The 20629-nt window shown below is 45.7% G+C and overlaps 1 protein-coding gene across 2 annotated transcripts in view; it reads right to left on the reverse strand.

Annotated features, from left to right (window-relative positions):
* The window catches only part of LOC119172582 (neural cell adhesion molecule 2-like), a 239290-nt gene that overhangs the window by 8242 nt on the left and 210419 nt on the right, over window positions 1–20629 (reverse strand). For both annotated transcript variants that reach the window (XM_075892528.1, XM_075892529.1), the window contains 5 exons: window positions 11208–11336; window positions 9998–10025; window positions 6961–7043; window positions 6778–6893; window positions 2749–2865 (listed from right to left, as the gene is read on the reverse strand). In XM_075892528.1, the coding sequence (XP_075748643.1) occupies window positions 2749–2865; window positions 6778–6893; window positions 6961–7043; window positions 9998–10025; window positions 11208–11336 (473 nt within the window). The remainder of the gene's footprint in view (window positions 1–2748; window positions 2866–6777; window positions 6894–6960; window positions 7044–9997; window positions 10026–11207; window positions 11337–20629) is intronic.

Raw genomic sequence — 20629 nt, forward strand, 5'->3', positions numbered from 1 at the left:
ATATATAACATTGTAGTTACTCTTACATCAGTATACTGACACGGGGGGCGTCTCGTATGATTGGAACTCCTCTCGCTTAATTCCCATGTTCAAATTGGCGACCCGTGTTGCACATAAAGTTACAAACCATATATTTAACTAGCATATACGTTACAAATGCCTAAGAGATGTAATTTAACCTGCTGTCATGAGGTATCTCCCAAAACACAACTTTATCGGTCAGCATGCTTCTTGCCTGGTAGTTCTCGCGCAGCTGATAAAATTAATTACTTGCTCCTAGTGATTGATTAATCACTCTGTTCATTCTTTACACCAAACTGATGTTATATGTGTAGACATCGCGAAGGTTTTCGAAAAGGGTCTTAACTTGCGCTTTATCATTTGACATGTCTTAACATAAATACGAAAAAAAATTGCTAGGTAGATCAACTCGTTGCTAACCGGTACCAATATGTTTTTCATTTACTCTATTTATCCTGTTTACCATTTATCTCTGTTCATTCACGTCAAGTCCGGAGTACCGCAGGGCTCTTTGCTCGCACCTGCATTGCCTTTGTTCACATTATTGATATTGGTAATGATATTCCGCAGATTATTTGCGAACGACTGCGTTAAGTTACAGACAACGCCCAGAGGATGCCTGCTACCTTCAGTCTGATATAGAAAATCACAGTAAAGGGTACAATGTGTGGCAAATGCAAATTGACCTAAGTGAAAAAAAAAGGCCAGCAGATTAGAAAGTACAGCTGACCCCGTGTAATGCGACTACACACTGAACACTGCAAGCACATAGACTATGTGTCCTCAATAAAATACCTCGGCGTTCGTTTGTTATATGGTCTTCCATGGAATACTCATACAGCTGCAGTTGGTAGTAAGGCATACAGATTATTTGAATTCATAAGACGCAATTCGCATCAGGCTAACTCTGTGACAGTGCTGACAACCGTAGGGTATAATTACCCTATAATAGGGTATTTTTGGAATTTTTAGGTCAGCGTGGGGTAGTAGCGCGGTAATATGATTTTATTATCAAACGTAATGTAATTTCCATTTTTCTCTCGCCATACATCAGTGAAAAACGTAGACGATCGATGGGACACCCATGAGGATTAAGATCATTCCTAAAGAGATCGGAACATAATTCGTTTTTTAAAAATAAAATTGAATCTATTTCAGTTCGCATGTTACCAGCATTAGGCAGAAACGAAATGTATTACGTTAAATGCACGTTCCCACAGAGCTATGAAATTGTTGCTTTTTGCCATGGATGGTTTTCATCCCACTGTCATCGTCCATTTGTTCGCTGCGTGGAATGATTGAATAAAGTTTATTTAATGTCCGGCATTTTTCTTCGGGCATGGTGGGGGAAAGAGGGGATTGACCCCTATATCCATCATAAGGAGACGTTGGCGCCGGCTACTCTATAGCCCTTGAGTAAATATTGAACACACATAATAAAGGAAAAACAAAGAGGAGTACATGCAGGGGTGCAATAGCTACGCCTATGGCGCCAATTTTATACAATTCCCCATTTTTACGCCGAGCTGCGCTAAAAGCATGAAATTTTCTTAAATTGCGACACGCTGCGCCAAAGTGTCCGTCCTGACTCAACACTTTTTTTTTTCAGTTGCGCTAACTTGAGTGAGGAATGGAGGCCATGTTAGCCATCCGCAGCTTGCGTCATCAATCAGTCCGAGCACGCAGACGCTAACCCAAACCATGGTGTGAGATATAAGGGAGATTTAGAATAGCGTACCGCGAGCCCTTGCGGTGCGGTCGCTGCCACTGTGCATGCGTCGTAACGCAAGTCGGCGTTCGCGGACCGCACGCGAAAAAAATCGCGATTGCGTGCGGTGATGGCGGCCCGCAAGCGTTGGTTTCGAGGCTACGGTGTCGCTGCGATCGTGCGTTGCGGATCGCAGCAGGGCAAACGCTATTCTAAAGCTCGTATGGCGCCCGCAACGCCAGCAGCGCTTGCAAACCGTATTCTAAAACTCCCTATATACTTTAGAGACTAGGACGCTCGCGAGACGTGATCTTGATAAAGTAACAGCGCTGCGCGCCCGCCCGTACAGTAACCGCAGCAGATACGGATCGGCGGAACGATGCAACTTAATGCCAAAAATGCGCTGCCGCTGAGCCAACAGCGCTTCGTGGGAAACATGACTTTCCTTGTCAGAAAACGCGGCTATGAAACGAATATACCACTTGTTCTGCACGCGAAAAAACTGGACGTGTTGCGAAACCCGTGTTGCCGGTGACTACGTTCGTTGCAATGAAAGCAGCATATAAAACATTTTCCTGTCTTGAAGTTGCCTCGTCCTGGCGAGAGATAACCGGCGTTGGTTATCTCTCTCCGGGACGACGCAATAAGATAGATAGATCGATATAATATTACAGCAAAGTTGTTGTGACTAATAACGGACCTTGCTTACACTAGATGGTGTTCAAGAGTTGGCGGGAAAGCAGCCCCAATGTTCAAGATGGAAAGCTGCGAATCTCGGATTGCAGCTCAATGGTTCTGCTACTGGGAGGACGCGCTAAAAAGAGGTTTTTAAATTTTTACACTGCTCACGGTGTAGATCTTCTGGCACGCACGAGGCTTACAATAGCGCACTGATATTCGTGCTACTACTGTATGCCTGATAAGGATAACCTTGACCTCTGCAGTGTACAGCAAGTGGTGATGAATCATGTTTATCCCAGTGAAAAAAAAAAGCGCTAATCAAATCATCCGACACTCACCGTTAGCTGTCCGACTGACAGCTCAGACTTGTCTTTGCTGTTCTCCGAGTAAGCGGAGTATTCTTGCAACGGTGTCAACAAGATGGTGTCCTTTTCCCGGACTGGAGAGCCCCATTCCTGCAGGAGAGGCCCGATTTTAGCTCTTTGCTGGCACAAAGTTGCAGCAGCACATCGATTGCGACCAGCCAACCGCTTCACTTGGCCACGAATGCCACGCTGGGGCAACCATATATGATGACCACCGCAGCTAAGCATCGGCCAGCTTTTCCAGCAGTGCCAATTTATAACCTTGCAACAATGGTGGATACAGAGGGCGATCGCTCTCTATATCCGCCTGGGGGACACAAAGGGCGAGTAATGGGAGGGGGAAATACCCCTCCCCCCAAGTCTGTGTCGCTCCCCTCACTTCAGTGCTTGTATAGTAATCCTCATATCACCAATCAGGACAATTGAGTGAAATCGTTGTGAGCTCACAGTAACAGTATTTATGCTATGAAGGTGTTTTCTGCTAGTAAAAGCAACAAAAAGCCATGACCACGCCCCCCTCTCCAATGTTGCTTCAGGCGACCGCCCCCACCCCACCCCATAATATGAGGTGGCTGGATCCGCACCTGCCTTACAATATCAATATCTGGCGTTTTACCTCCCAAAACCACGATAACGATCATGGGGGCACGTTATAGGTGAGGGCTACGCGAATTCTGGACCAGCTGGGGTTGGTCAACGTGCCAACAACTCTAACCTTATGAGCCTCCAGTATTTTCCTTCTGTCGTAATGCGATCACCGTGGCCGGTGTCTAACCCGTCACTTTCGGGTCAGCGGTAACCGTTGTACCGTCGCGATGGCATCAGCGATATACCTATAGTTGGATACAACTTGACTCCGGAGAGGCTCTGCCGATACGACCCAACCACGGCAGTCCTCCGCGAGTAAAGAAATAGTCTCGCTCATGCACTGGGAAATGTTCCCCGTAGAGGACATTGCCGAGTGTATGAGCGAGACTATTTTTTTTTTCACTCGCAGAGGTGATCGACTGTGGTACTTTGGCCGTGTTCTGTTCGGTAGTATCTTCGCCCATATCCTGTTGTCTGTATTTTTACTTCACTGTTGCATCCTTTCTTCACGCTAAAACGGAGCTGCGCTATAGCAGTGCGATTTTATCACGCACAAACTCGCCCAATCTACCGTACTTGTCCGAAGGCGGGCTCACCGGCCGTCCGGATCACGACGTCTGTCTGGCGTGCTCGCCAATTGGTGCAGGCTAGTGTGCATGAACGTTCCAGGAGGAAATGCATCGGACTTTTGAAGCTGTATCCGGCTATAGACATCCAGAAGGGTTATTTCGAGAGTAATCTCGACTTGACTTCGAGAATGGTGCAGTGTGAGCGGACGTCGGTGTGACTATACGACGATTGTTATAGCGCCAGCTGAGAACGACCACAAAGCGACAAGATGATGTCGTCGTTCTCAGTTTGCGCTATAACAATTGACATGACCTACCAACTAGTTTAAACCGCCACGCTTCTAAGGGACTATGAACCAAGTTAGCAGCAGGGCATTCATATCGAGTGGCAGTGCAAGCTCTCGTGTCTCGTAGGCTCTAGCAGTCCTTCGACTTGAGCAGCGGTGCTGCCGAAGCATATAACTTGTCGTTCCGATTATAGTTGCGATGATGGACTGTAAAGGACCACGTGGGACAAAAATGGCACCCTGCGACCTGCGGATCAGCAGTCGAGCACCATGGCGGGTGTAGAGCACTGCACGGGCCGTAATTATCGGCCCGGGCTGCACCAGGGACCGGAACTCGTATAAATGTACCCGCCCAAACCCAGCCCGATGAATCAAAGTGAAACCCGGGCCCGTAAATTGTACCTGGGCCCGGTGAAGGCATGAGCCAGTAATACACAGGTGCTGGTGCCCGAGCATGGAAGGGACATGCAAGACGTTGCAATAGGCACCCGACAGTGGACCAGAGGGCGCGACGAAGCTTTTTGGGCCACCTCAGCATTGTTGGTACCGACCACCAGGGATACCAAGGAAACGAAACTCTCGCTGAACACATTGAGACGCTGAAGTGTCAATGCTCTTTTTGGCGCGTTTTGAAAGAATGCTTCCTGAACGCCTACATAATCAGCCGTGACCCCCTGCTCACAACTAAAAAAAAATAATATGCACGTGCAAGTTCGGTTTGGCTGCGTCTACTCGCTAGGCTACGCATAGGAAGACTGGGTTTTTCTGCGCCTACCCGCTAGGCTGAGTGTTCTGGCGCTGCCATCAGATCTTGTAAACTGCATTGCCGTGTGCCTATAGCAAATATTCCCATTCGGAAGGCACAAGCATGGCTAGACAGTTTACACTTAATTAACGGTATAAAATACATTGACAGTGGAAACAGTTGAGCACACATGATGGGTGCTATTAAGGTTTGTTTAGCGGTATGGCATATTGTAACTTTTTTCTACAAATATACTGGGAACTATCAAGGGCGTTTTACAACAGATTATTAGCAAAAAAAAAAAAGATTTGCGGCATGAATTCATTTTCAGTGAACAGCTGCCAGCACGATAAAGAAAAAAAAAGGAAAGCAGAACGCAATTCTCACTGTTTTTATTGCTCTCTTTATTGAAATTGACAGCTTAAAAAAACGCGCACTCTCCAACTGAAGTAGAACAAAAACCAACAGCATTGACGTTCCGGCACCGAATACGGCTGACTTGTTCACGAACCACTGTAAACAAAGCGTCAGTATGGGGCACCGCAACGTCAATGCTGTTGTTTTGTGTTCTATTTCAGTCGGAGAGTGCGCGTTTTCTTCAGCTATAATTTTTTTCTTACCTCGCCAGACGACTCTTCCCCAAACCGTGGTCGCCGTGAAATTTAAAGAATGCCTTACGAACAAATCCATTCGCGCACCCTTTTTTGATATGGGACGGACACTCGTCTACAGCATAGTAGCACCTTTCCCAAACAAAAGAAATAGAGAGAAACAAAGAAATAAATTTATTACCCGGATCGTTGTAAATATACTAACCCAGACGAACATTGTTAAGAACAGCGTGCACCAAGTGCACTTTTGCAATTACGTATAAACGGATAAAAGGAAAAAAAATACCGTGTTCTTTTTTTTGTGGAATACCTTGCAGTATATTACGTCACATGTTATTGTGAACAAAAAGCTGATTATCAAAAGATGTCGGCTTTAAGCATGCCACGCGCTGTCGGATCACATATCCTGCCGTCATAAAGTTTCACTATACTTAAGCTTAAGCTTAAGCAGGGGCGAGCAAAATCTGTCTGGTAAATTACAGCCTGGGGAAGATGACACAACAGCCGAGTTGATTAAGGATGGGGAGAAACTTTTTGCTGGTGATGATGGTTCGGGAAAATGTAGCATTTTTAATGATAACTACCCTTAGATCACTAATTACATACATCTAGCCGTACGTGAAATCAATTGCTCATATTGTCGGCTTTGACATTTTATACACGTATATGCACTGAAATGCTATCTGCAACCTAAAACTCAAGTGTTCCTAACGCGCCTGCTACTTCGCCTACTCATAGAAGGGTTAAGCGAACTTTATTAAAGAATTCAGCTTAGTTACATGGTTAGAATATTACAGCAGGAGGTCCCAAAGTTTCAGAGAAACTGACAGGGGGACCTCCTATGGTTACATGAGTGAGGCAGTTACAATTAAAAAAATTCAGCAAAACTATTTGAACGTCTGATCGATGATCAGCGAGCTTGATTGACAGTAACAATGCAATCAATAGACAGCATTATGGCAATACTACTGAAAAAAGTGACATGGAAATACAAAAAATAAGTGATACAACAGGAATAACAAAGCATGATTCAGGAACAGTTCTACATGACAAATGCAACTAGTTTCATTATCAGTGCTGTAAGTTATGAAAAAGCTAATGTTAAATATGAAGCCATCACAGAAATGTTAGGAGAGCACGGTTTTCTCGCATTTTCGTTTGCTTTGTCTTAGTTTGCCGTTGACAGAGGAAGCAAAACCCACCGGGTTCTTGTGGTAAGAAACTCGGCTGATGGGGCCGAAGTGTTCCCAAGATTTCGTGGCGCCGCCAAAGCTGCTCTCCAAGACGGGTCCTGCGATCGTGCTTCCCAACCGAACATCTGTAATGCATTCCAAAACAAAGGTCACACTTCGAGCCCGACGTTTTCGAGCGAACTTCTATCATACCTGGGATTATGTCTGGGCATTTTTCTTCATCATGATACATGTCGTTGGCGTCGTCGGTGTCCTTTTGTAGTGGCATGTGACACCTGGAGGAGGACAGATCAGTTATATTTGACACCTGCACTTGGGAAATCGTGATGGCCATACTACAGCCCTGCATCGCCTTAACCACACGGCCACTACTGCTGTTTACTACAGTCCTGCATGTACGGCTGTAGTAGGGCTAAACTTGGATGTACATGTAAGTTCAAGTTTAGCCGGCGCGTCAAAGATACGGTAAAGACGTACAAATCATACCGAAGCTGCTTTCCGTGATAAAAACTGCCGTACTACTACTACTACTACTACTACTACTACTACTACTACTACTACTACTACTACTACTACTACTACTACTACTACTACTAATAATAATAATAATATGCAAGGTTTTGGGCGCCGATCTACAATATGAATATGAGACGTGCCATAGTGGAGGTTTTCGAAAATTTTGACTATGGGGGTGTTCTTTAACGCGCGCGTGAGTCAAAGCGCATGGGCCTTCAGCATTTCGGCTCCATCAAAATTCGACCGCCGCGACAGGTACCGAACCCGTGACCTTCAGCCGGGTATACCTTATAACCGCATCACCACCACGGCGTACCTCTCCATTACCTTATCTCGCCACGTTGAACTGTTAGTGAAGGGACATAATCGCCAGCTTGTTGGGTCATCTTTCGCCCCACAGCACGAGTGGCACACAATCAGGGAGGACAAAAATACCCAAATAATGTAAATAAATATTACATCATTAATTACTTTTTGTAACTCAATATCTGCAATTAAATTGCATTACAAAATCCACGGGCCGGTTGCAATGGAATTACGGCAGACCAGCTTACCGACAACTTGTAAGCCTAATGAAGTTAGTTTCGCCCATTACTATTATTCTTGTAAAGTAAGGTGACTTCCTTGGTATTTCTTTCAATGAATGAATGCGATCTTTATTAAAAGAAGAGGTTGATGGTTGGCCGACGTTGGGGATAACGTGGGAAAGGGGATTAAAGAATGAGGAGCAACTTCATCTGACACCTTCACACGAATCCGTCGGCCCCTCCTATACACCGCTCGAACCAGGCCGCTTTGACAACAGTATATTGCAAAACCTTTCTGCGCTTCATGGTGAGACTTTTATTAAATTTCCGTGGAGCTGTCAGGGGTCGGCGGGCAGCAGATGCCGAGTGTGGCCCGTCTGCCTTTTGAGAAGGCTGCGCGTGTCCTAATGAGATGTTCTAAATCTGCTCTGCACATGCTCTTGATACTGTGTGCTAAGCGAAAAAGAAACCACACTATCGTCTTTGAACTCGGAGTGTCTTAGAGGCCGTTTAAAGTAATTTATTTTTGTCGGTTTGACAGGCGTCAAGAGTAAACGAAATTACACGGAAGAGCTGCCAAATCGACTTGAAAGACGACTTGAAAGTCGAAGACGTACGGAAAGTATAGTGAAATCAGTCGATCCCGCACGGTAGTCATGCAGGTAAGGAAGAACGGGCGTGCGACTCCGTGGAAAAGCAGCGTAGCACAAAATTGACAATCCATACCTCTCGTATAAGGACCCATCGAAAGTTTAGTTTCTTCCGACACCGCACGAACCGAGCGCTGGCGTCACGAAATTCGCCGAAAACGACGAGAAAACGCCAGCAGAGAACAACGCAGTTCGTTCTTCCTGTCTTGCAGCGGTCGTTTAAGGGTTCATTATTCATCGTCGTCGACCCTTCTTGCCCATAGAGTGTCGAAGGCCGTGGCCTTCCGGCAACCTTATTCTAGGGTTCAAGTGCTATATGTGCCTCCTCCGTGGCCATGCCTCGTTCCCACGCTTCGCAAGCAATGCAGGGAGGTTAACGGGTTTCGGCTACCCTGTCATTAAACATCCCTCGGGCATTATAATCAACCTTCTAAAGAACGTGGCGCACTACGCCGAAAAAAGGGTTTTTCGCTCTAGATCTACTCCACTATATCGGTACACTTCGATCATCCTTGGTCCCTCCATATAGAGCTACCTCTGAATATTTAAAGTTACCGTACTGCTTCTTATTTTTTAGACCCATGCTGTAAACGCTGCTGCTAACCAGGTATAGTTACCATCCGCATTGAACCCTATTGCTTTCGACGGTGGCTACCCCTCACCATCCACCCTTTCTTCCATCCCAAACGGTCGGTACTATCACCGTACCCGCTTTAATATTTATATCTATCTTTCATCGAATGCCATATATTTTAAATGATGTATAGAAAATATACATCAATTAGAAGGCGTCGGTAACTAGTTTTCTAGCTTTGGTAGATAAATATACAACACAGTAAACAGTATAAGTATGTATGCGGGCTTTGAAGAATAAATACTTGTAAGTCAGCGCTCTGTATGTGTGCTTTGTCTTGTTTTTCGTTTTTCGCGCTGTTTCCTTCGAATGTGTCGTACCAAAACGCCCAAGCAACCAGTTTAGCCACATAGTCACCGTGATGAAATTACAACGAAAGTCTGCCGTTGGTCAAGGTATCACATTTAACTTGATTAAAGCACTCTCTCCAGAGGGGTGATTAAGGGCTCGCTGACGCATGTGTTCCCCCTCTTCTTTATATGAAAGGCTTCATCGATTTCAAGCTCGATCCGATTTCAATATCTTGAGAGCGCCTCACAGTCATGGAAGAGTGGAGTGCAACCACAAAGAAAGAAGTAGGGTTTTAATCGAGTTAAATGTGATACATTCGCTCGTGGCGTACTTTCAGTGTAACTTTATCATTGACCATGCGACAGTCTTTGACTTTGTTTCTTGTTAGTTTTTCCTTAGTATATATATATATATATATATATTTCGACGCAATAAACTTGCGCCAATCGTTCGTCAGCGCTTGTTTTGTGTGTTACCTCTATTTAGCCCCATGTTTGCGCTATTTTCACGCAGTGTCGTATATCAGCTGGTCCTTCAAAAAACCCTTTTTGCAATCCACCTTCCATTCTTTGGACTTCTATCATCATACAATGAATAATGCATGAACTTACTTGTCGTCCTTCTTGAGTCGTTTTTGGGCTGAAAAGAACAAAAAGAAGACAAACAGCAAATGAACGCGATTCAGTATAAAACGAATTTGGAAATGCGAATTTGAAATGCTATATGTATAATAAACATGGCCGAATAAATGCACGAGGCTATGACTATTTCATTTCGTTTCGTGCATAGAAAATCTTAGCAATGAAAGTTGTGCATTTTTCGACCGGTCTCACGCTGAGGTACCGACGTGCCCATGGTGTCACGGTTGGTCGCGCTCGTGTTTTTCGAAATGTACTATCGGTATTATTACTGCCCTTGCACGGCAACTAAGCACACTTAATGCAACAACACTGCTTGGTTCGCTTTGCGACTCTGTTGTCGCAAGGAAGCAGCGGGAGAAAAATAAACAACAAAAAGGTCACAGCTTTGACGCAAAGGCGAAGCAATGAACTCGATAGCAACAAATTGGAAGGTCATGCGCCGAATGGCAAGCGAATCAAAACGTGCCCCGCGTTTTCCAAGCACAAATGACGCACGAATCGTACTCACAGGTACAGATGAACCCGAATAAGCGTCTCAATTGTTACTTCGATGTGTCTGAAAAGCGCGCCCTTTTCGCAAACGGAGATTGTGCAACAATTGCAGCGACCTTTATGCGTCCGGTAACTACAACAGAAACGTTCTAGTTAAAGCCCGATGCCAGCCAAAACGTACGATCGTCCCGACCACGAAATAAGGGCGCGCGAGCGAGCGCCCACCTTCCCCACTCTGAGGGGCAAAGTACGCGTGGGAGGATGAGAACGCATGCCGCCGCGCGCTCATTGCGCCACCTTGCTGGTAATGCTGGAAACGCGATAGCCTAGCAACGCCCGCGTCGCTTGAATGGCATGCGACGCGTTTAAAGTCACTATTCGAGGGCTTTAGAGAAAGGTCTAACATCTAGTTTGTTCAGTGTTTTGCGTAGCACGTCGCGTTAGCTCGAAAAATGATCACAGGAACACACTAGATGTTCTATTGTCATACCGAGGATTTTTTTTCAAGACCATCGCCTTAACCACTCGGCCACGACTGCGCCTGAGGATTTTTTTTTTCGTCCACTATGTTACACCTTCGACCACAAATATGCTATACCAAGACTTCGCGAAGGGAAAGTTTGTATGACCAGAAAACGAATTCACGCCCTTCAAAATTGCCCCGTAACGAAACACAATGAATACCAACCTTTATCATTGTCAGGGCGGTCCCTGAACTTCATGACGATCACTATGGCGATGGCGATGACTGCGAGGCCTCCTATGACAGCCACGAGTGTCGCAAGTAGAGGGCTGAAGTTGAGCTGCCACACGCCTTCTGCAATGAATGATGGTGGTCCACACAACGGTGAAATAAAAGAGAAACAAGCGAAGTACTCCAGGCCAGCTTTGAATTGTTTGTGCGAAAAGCCGCGCGCATCCCGTTGCACGGGTCTTGAACGAAACATAGCTGGTAAATGAAGCGCCGCAAACAACCGCGCCACCTACGTCATTCATGACGCCACACATTAAAAAGTTTGTTACGTCATCATGATGATGTGATTGTATGACATCATCATGTGACGTGACCAGTTGGCGCTGTAGCTTAGTTATAGGTGGGCCAAGGTACGCTCCATAAAAGCCCCCACGTTCGGGAAAGGGAGGCGCATTACCCGCTAATGGGGCCTAGCACCATCTGTGTGAGGAGGAAACACTTCTGGCGGAACAAAAAATACAGAGAATGTGACGCAATATTAGAAAAAAAAAAACAAGCGACGTCACGTTGTTGGCAGAAGCACTAAATTTGACATAAAATAGTTTTCTAGTGCCTCTGATCGCTAAGAACTCGCGTTAAGGCGAGTATGCAAGTCCTTGAGGAGTGCGCTTCATGTCAACGCCAGCTAAATATCGACTCATGTCTAGACAGATGCGTCTAAGTACACTGTCTTTTGATGCGATTTGACTTTGCCAGGAAAGTTATTCCTGGAACTTTTATTCGGGGTACGTGACATCTTCCACAGATGGATTTATGCAAACTGCAGCGTAGGTCTCACATTTGCAGCGTTGCTTATTTGCTTCGCATATACGCCGGTTTCCAGAAGTGCACATTGCTTGCGCGCTTCAGTTCCAAGAAGAAATGGCAAATATTCGCGCCAAAAATTGACATTTCAGTTTTATTCGATGGTTGCAATAACGCTATTTTATTGGACTGCACAAAATCAGCACCTATGTAATGTAGTAAAAGGTACACAAATTCGATCAATTACCGTTGCGCGTAACGAAGACATGCATGATGAAACGACATGATGAAGACAGACACGATGGAACGCACACCACAGCCCCGCGCACAACAAAAAATGAAATTTTCACCGCAAAATATGAGAACCAAGTTCTTTACTTATATACAGAGAAGTGTCTTCCGACACCTCATTCCAAGCTAAGTATGGCCGCAAGCGGTCATGCTCAGACTCTCGCAAACCAACTCCTACCCGATTTCGGCGTATCTTAATAGTATCTATCCAGAAGTATACACGAATAGTTTTTGCGCGGCCTGTATCGAGGTTGCTACTTTGCCTCACGTGCTCTGGCAGTGCGGGTCGCTTGGGCCCGACGTTCAGCAAGGAAGAGTGGGACACGCTCATGCGAAGTCTCGTCTTCGAAAACCAAATCCTTCCAGCGTGCCCGTGATCGAGTCAGCAGGCTAGACCTGTCGGTCCCGTCGCGTTTTGCCCGAACTAAATAAGAGCTCTCTCTCTCTCTCTCTCTCTCTCTCTCTCTCTCTCTCTCTCTCTCTCTCTCTCTCTCTCTCTCTCTCTCTCACACACACACACACACACACGCACGCACACGAACACGCACACACACACGCACGCACACGAACACACACACACACACACACACACACACACAACGCACACACAACGCACACACAACGCACACACACACACACACACACGCACGCACGCACGCGCACACACACACACACGTGCGCACACACACACACACACACACACACACACACACACACACACACACACACACACACACACACACACACTCTCTCTCTCTCTCTCTCTCTTTCTCACCAAGACGCGTGAGGGAGCACGTCGTCGCAAGTGAATTAGCGATCTCGCTTTTTCATGCACAGCAAGAGCTGTACTGAATAATAATGACGTGTGCCTCTCTTGAAAGGGCACCGAGGGAAAGGTTTTTCGTAAAAAATTAAATACTGCCATAAATCGTTTGCACGTTCCGCCTACGTAATACGGTTCAGGAAATAAACGTCATTTGCAAAACAAAGACACTACTTCGCCCTTGAAGAAAACATGTTTTCCTGCTGTTAGTGTTCATTTCCTTCACACCTATATCGCGTTTCAATCGCAGCACCTGTCACTCCTCTCGTTGGCGCCGTTGGCGATGGGTTCTCGACAGATTTTCGCGCGAGGCTTGGCCACCTATTTGGATCGACCTTGGGCGGGCCGATCCAAAAGGGAGGCAACTCAGCTAAAAGGCGTGGACAACAATGCAGTAGACTGAGGAGGCAACGGTCCCAAGAAAAGAAGTGGCCCCTCCCACGTGCTTCCGCATACTTCCTTTCTTACTGCGCAGCAGCCGCATGCCTAATAGCGCGTAACGGCGCATAAAAGCTAAGTCGAAGTGAGGCGTTTGTCTTGAGTGCACTCTGCGCGCCATGCCCAATAACGCGCCGAAATAAACACGCTGCATAATAACTACACCACCTCATAATCACAGCTCCAGGTCCCTTCCCCGAATAGCTGCCGCGGCAGCATAACTGAAGGATTCACGACTATCGTGGTTTTGGCTGTGCGCAGACGGACGCGGAGTGTTTGCATAACGCAGAGGCCATTTGTCATCTGCGGCGAAGACGAGCGAGCTGACGCCTTCGGAGGACAAAGGCGGGAAGGCGTCACAGCAAACAAAAGAAGGAACGACGAGGAGAGAGAGAAAAAGAAAAAGGCGCCGCAATATTAAGACATATGAGCGGTGCGAGCGACGTTTCCCAGGCAACGCTGTCCTTTAAGAAAGAAAGTGCGACGTGCTATAGGCTTTCGCACAGAACACAGGACGCATGAATAATCGACAAAAAGAAAAAGAAAGAGAGAAAAATTACAGCGGTACCGCAGTGTGAAGACATATTGCAGGAGTAAAAAGAACGGCAGTAATGCGCAGGCCAACGCTGTGCGAGAGAGTGCGCATTTCTTTAGAAACTCGGCAACAAAGACGCCTCTCGGGAGGGCCCCATCAATTAGGAAGGGAGCCGTCTTCTTTTCTGGCCTAAATTCTCTCCCTAACGAAGGACGACGAGTGACCCGAAGTGCTCGCAGAGCGCGCCACATAAAAGGACTGCATAGACCTTGCTGGCCGACACGCCCACCAACGCTGCGGGAGTTCGAGCACGGTTACACCACTCGGAAGCTTCCGGCTGTTCACCGCCGATTCAGTTTTATTGGGGACACTCTATCACTACGACGTCTCCCGCAGACATGATTGTCGGAGCGCGTTCCGGATGTCGACAGAAAGTTCCAATAGACTTACGTACGATAAACTAAATGCGTCGCAGTTATCTTCCCTTTTAATGTTAACATATTTCGGATTGAGGAGGAAAGCAAAAATTAGGGGACCCTAAAGCTTCGCCTTGAACGCTACAGCGATGTCCCGTCCTTAGTGTCTACTTCAAATTGTTCAGTGCATGGAATCTTTTCCAACTATCTAGATGACCGGCTTTAAACCACATCTGATGGCAACGTGCACTTGTATACCACGCATTATTGCTGCAATATTTCATGTTGTACTGTGAAGCACGCATACAGGACACCTGTGTTTGCGCGAAGCATTTTCAGTGCCTTTCCAAGCAGAGGAAGTTATTTTCACTGTATTTACAAGCAGACGCGGGGCCGTGTGGTAGAACATCCGCCTGCCACTCGGACCCAAACGACACAACCTCGATCCCCTCTCCGACCCAAACGACACGGGTTCGATCCCCAAAGTGGTACTGGATTTTATCATTTATTTTATTTGCATCGTTTTAGATTTTTCGGTCATGCATGGGATGATCGTTTTTTGCGCACAACCAACGACGCCGTTGCCGCAATTCCTGCGAAGCGAGCTGTTTAACGCTAATCGCGTTAAAAGGTAAGAATAGCAGGGATCTTCGTTGCATTATCCTGCGTTAGCCGCTGTCACAATTCACAAACTGGAGGAACGAAAGTGGCATATTTCTAAGTTTTAACCTCATTATACCTCATCTCATGTGGAGACCCTAAATAAGTTTTTCCAAGTGGCACTGTATTTCGATTTGCAACTATTCCTGCCACTCCTTCAGCATGTCCTCAAGTGAGGATCAACAACGCTTTTAAAAGTATGTACCATTGATGGCACCTTGTGTGGGTGTCACGATTTGATATCATTTACCCGCAGGAAATGTTAGGGGGCATCTAAGGAGTTTTTAACAACAACAACAACAACAACAACAACAACAACAACAACAACAACAACAACAACAACAACAACAACAACAACAACAACAACAACAACAACAACAACAACAACAACAACAACAACAACAACAACGACAACAACGACAACAACTACAAAAGAACAGCAAATGCATTATTTTGCGCGACTTGTGTGAGCATGAGACTTACTTTAAGAGTAAAAACATGTCTCCAGACTACTTTATAAGGCAGGAAAAAATTTAAGTGTACAAGTGTCTTCATTTCTGTGCACTGTACGCGGCATGCGTTCAGCTATGTGGAGGTGTGCACAAAATTTTAGAACAATTTTTTTAGAAAGAAGTGTTGAAAATAATCTCGAATGCTAAACTTAAAAAATACCTGGTGTGTGATGGACGAGGAAGTACTTTCATGTGCACTCCGAGTGACAACACTCTTGATGTCATATATACAGGGTGTTTCAGCTTAGCAGCACGAAAAAATAAATAAACGAACATGGGCGCTAAGCGTCTTCAATCATCGCAGTATTGTTCAGAGCCATATAGAGCACGTGTTGATGTTTTTCGCAGCCCTACCATATCGGTAATTTGATTGATTGCTATGTAGGGTTTAACGTCCCAAAACCACCATATGGTTATGAGAGACGCCGTAGTGGAAGGCTCCGGAAATTTCGATCGCCTGCGGTTCTTTAACGTGTGCCCATATCTGAGCACACGGGCCTACAACATTTTAGTCTCTAAGCCCTCCAAGTAACAAAGATTGGCTAATGAACGTTTTAAATGAAACTGTATAGCGAAAAGTTTTCAGTACAAAAGTTGTAGCACTTGCTCAGCAACGTCGGTTTTTTTTCTTCTATTCTCAACTAACTGCCATGATTATCTTTTTTTCCAAACTTTCCTTCAAACTGCGGCAAATATAAAAACAATGTTACACCCGATACCGCTTAACCCTCGCCGCTTTCAGTTCCCTAAAATGTGAGTTAAAAAAATCACCACAGACTGCTCCGCACACAAAGGTCGATTGAACAAGCTAAGGGTGACTGTGGCATGGACGTTAGCCGCAAAAAGGCGGGGGTTTCATTTTAAGGAAAAAAAGTTTGACGAAAAAGCTACAGGAGCCAACGTTATGCGAGACTGTATAGGCAGCGTTTTATGCAGTATGGCATTTTTTTTTTTTCGCGCCAACGAAGGAACACGGTTGAGAGTGGCAGTGTAATGAAGGGTGAAAAGGTTCACCTGCACGTTCGGCCGCTTTCTCGTTGTATATGTTTTTTTCTCTATTAAAGTGGTAAGCCCCTTTTGTCGCTTAACGTCAGTTCAATCGACACCTGTGCGCGGAGGAGTCTTTGACAATTCGTTCAACTCACATTTCAGGACACTTAAAAAAGACGCGTATTAGGCGCGTATTAGCCGGTAGTAGGAGGTGTAAGTAGAGAAATGTTACGATAAACATCGGTCCACCGCTATTCTTGATTGGTTTACGCTCATCATGAAGAGGTTGTTACATAAAATTATGAATTTACTCTGCAATAAGTGTAGCTTTTCCAAAGGGGCCCTGCAACACTTTTCCAAGTAATCGTCGAGTAGCTTCATTAATATAGCTCATTGCTTACCAAATCGAGTTCTGCAAAAAAATTATAATCTGCCAAGTACGAGCCAAGTTATTCTAAAAGGCCTGCAAACACAGATACAAGGAGGAAGTCGGGACACAACATAAGCTGACGAACAACTAAAGAAGAGAGCAACGGCGGAAGACGAACACGCCACGAAATCTCGTCGGTTCATGCTCGTGAAAAAGTCGAACCCATCAACCAGGCACGCGTGGGGATGTATGTGAAGGATATTAAGGTACTTGATTTCTGCTTAGTTAAAGGTAATCGAAAGTTGGCTCGCGCATGCGCCACCGCTGTTATCGATATGCCATGCCTCAGTCACCAGACGCGTTTCTTAATTCCCATGACAGTACAAAACTGCGCATTCATCGAATTTTGATGTGCACTTACATTCCCGACAACGTAAAGATCTCTCGTGCTCCAATAATCTCTAGTTAACTAAGCGACTCGCCTGTCCTACGTAACACCGGCCGCAGATATTAGTAGCCTGATACACTGCACGCCTGTACGGCAATTAGTGAATTCGCTGGTGTGTTTCACCAAACATTTGTTAGTACGCTTCTTTTCTAATACTTGCTCATTTTTCCTCAATAACGCTGACGCCGTTTCTGTTACCCACTTTGTTTAACCCGTGAGACACGGAAAAAAATCAGGAGAGTACATACGACACGGATTCTTCGTATACCGTTTTTGCGAGCATGCTCGGACTTCAAGAGACACTAAAAAGATCATAGCATAACCATGGAGTGAATGATGATGAGCGGGGCGAAGCGATAAAGGGTTTCATTGCTAAACCGTGAACCATCCGCGAATATCACCCACTACATTATCAAAGACGTGACAAACACCATATATTTATACAAGAAATTAGATTTTTCGTAAGTGCTATAGCTAAACATCGCTTCCGTTCCCCCTTCATTATAACGGCTCTATGGTCGGTGGAGTGGTGGATCGGCGATGGGGCATAGTGGGATGTTTACAAGGACGAAGTAGTGGGCAGTTTGCAAAGGTTGAACTATAGGCGGTCACGTACAAACAAGGGATGGACACAGAGGGACAATGTATGGTTCTTTAACGCGCACATAGATACAAGTACACGACCCTCTTGCATTTCATATTGGCTACTTCTCAACGGTATTTGCCTTACGGTCGATGAAGTGGTGGATTGATGGTTGGGCGTAGTGGAATGTTTGAAACGACGAAGTAGTGGGCAGTTGGCAAAGGTGGAACTATAGGCGGTCACGTACATACATACAAGAAATGGACAGACCCGCGCGTTTAGGAGCTTTGCCCCTAAAAGCGAAACGATTTTTTGCGTATTAGTGAAGTACAATCTCAAAAACCCAGAAACACCACACTTGTCGTGACACCATGCTTGGTATAAGCGAGAAATCGCGTGAAAAGAAAATGTGAGTAGAGACGCCACATTAAGATTCCCGCACTAAACACCGTGACGTCATAAATTTTGAAGGCGTCTATACTGTGTCCTACGTATAGCTTCTAAGATATAAATGTGTAGTGTCCTCTAATCTGTGGGGCCATAGGCCTAGCATGCGAAGCTTCGGAAAAGTTCATCGCGCTAATTTCGCAAAAATAAAAAAAATCATTTCGAAACTTCTTGTCCCGCGCGGAGATTTCAGCGCAAAATTCAAAAACGAAACGTCAACCTTGGTTTTCTCCGCTAACAATCAACTGATGACAGCCTAAACTTGTGGTATTAGAGTTGTTTGTGTGCAGCTTACGAATTGAAACAGAGTCTTTGTTCCTCTTAAGTGTCCTTCAAGATAGCGGACTTCTTTAAACGTTCAGCGACAGTAGACACACTGCAACGGAAAGATGGATGGATGGATGAAAAACTTTTTTGGGCTCCTGAAGGATTCCACCCTCGTTTTATAGGGGTAGAATCGCGGGCCGCTGCCACGTAGGGACGGGGAGGCCCAGCCTCACCGCCACATCGTGGACCTTTTGGACAGCCTTGAGTTGTAAGAGAACCGGACACGTGAGCATTAAATGAAAGGAGTTTTCGGAAAATTCTTCATTTTTTCTTTGTAAAGAGGGGCACCTCCAGAGCATGTAAACAAAACTATAATTTACAGGACGCGTAACCTGCGCTATAAAGGATGCACTCGTTTTGTGCACTCGCGACCTAGGGAGGGAAGACTTTTCTGCACTGTTTTCGTCGAAGGCATTCGAAGCACTGCCCTGGATACCAGTTGCAGCCTGTGCGCATACGAGAATTAATTTCATTGCAGAACCAGTGAAGTAAGGTGTTCCGCTCAGAGATGAGAGATTACTCGTTGCAGTTAGTAAATTATTGATAACTTGTCTAGAAAATTTTCGAATGTAACTAAATTACACTAAAAGTTGCAACTGACTCGAAGTCATGGCGTTGCACGTAGCGCCGACGTCAGTTGCTTCGGCCAAAGAACACGAGGCATTCCCTGGGAAGAAGGTCCCCGTTGAAGATGACGACGAGATACCTAAATGATGGGATTTCCCACAACTGTTACTTTTGAATAATTTTAATATACTTTAACAAATTCATTCATTCGTGCAATAACTCGTACACTTTATTTACAGTACATTGAAATTGAAATCATGGCGATCTTTTCTGCATCGTTGTAACACTTGCTGAGCATTAGAAAGAAGTCCCTGGTTAAAGGACGCAGCGTCCATTCGACCCGCGACTGTGATGTCACTCTATTGGCAACGATGAGGGCAGGGTTGTGTTGAATACCAGTTTTTTTTCATTCCTTGGTATGCTTTGGAGACAGCTCAATGATATGGGGACTTTTTACGTCATAAGGGAAGCGCATATTTTATTCAAAGGTAATTGAGAAGGTAATAGATGTCTCGAGGTAACTAATTGCGTTAGATATCTGCCACCTCCAAAGTAGTTTGTCGTATTATTACAGTAAAAAAGTCAGTTCCGACGCAAGGGAGAATCAATGAATGAGCTAGCAACAAATTGAATAGTCGCGCGAAGAACGGCAAGCAGATCGAAGCATGCAGCGAGCTGCTGGATCACAAAGGACGCACGAAAAGAACACAAAATGGACGAACGCGAACAACATTCACAGCTGAACACTTGAAGCGCTGCTCAAACAGAGAGGACACACGAAACGCACGCACAGGTACACACAGGCTTTGTGCGCTCAGCCCACCTATAGTGTGTGTGAGGGGGGGCCCACACCAGGCCACTTCCCCCTGTATATATATATATATATAAATAATTTTTTCTCTCTTTTTTCGGTGAAAGTACAGGATGTGCGAACAACCCCCATCACGAGATAAACGCGCGCGCGCACGGGTGACCGCGCTTTGTATGGCGCATCGCCACGATCAGCGTGGCGAGCGCACCTTTCGAGCCATCTCGCTGGTAATGCAAATATCTCCCTGACATGTCCACGAGATCGGCGTACCACCAGCGATTAATGGTGTATATGAATAGTTCGCCGTTAGTATGCTGAAGGGGGTGCGCTCTCATAGCTGAGCCGTCCAACGCCTCGCGCTGCGGAGCCAGAGGTCGCCCGTTCGATTCCGTGC

This window comes from Rhipicephalus microplus, chromosome 4 (genome assembly GCF_043290135.1).
Source record: "Rhipicephalus microplus isolate Deutch F79 chromosome 4, USDA_Rmic, whole genome shotgun sequence".
In the NCBI taxonomy this organism is placed as follows: Eukaryota; Metazoa; Arthropoda; class Arachnida; order Ixodida; family Ixodidae; genus Rhipicephalus; species Rhipicephalus microplus.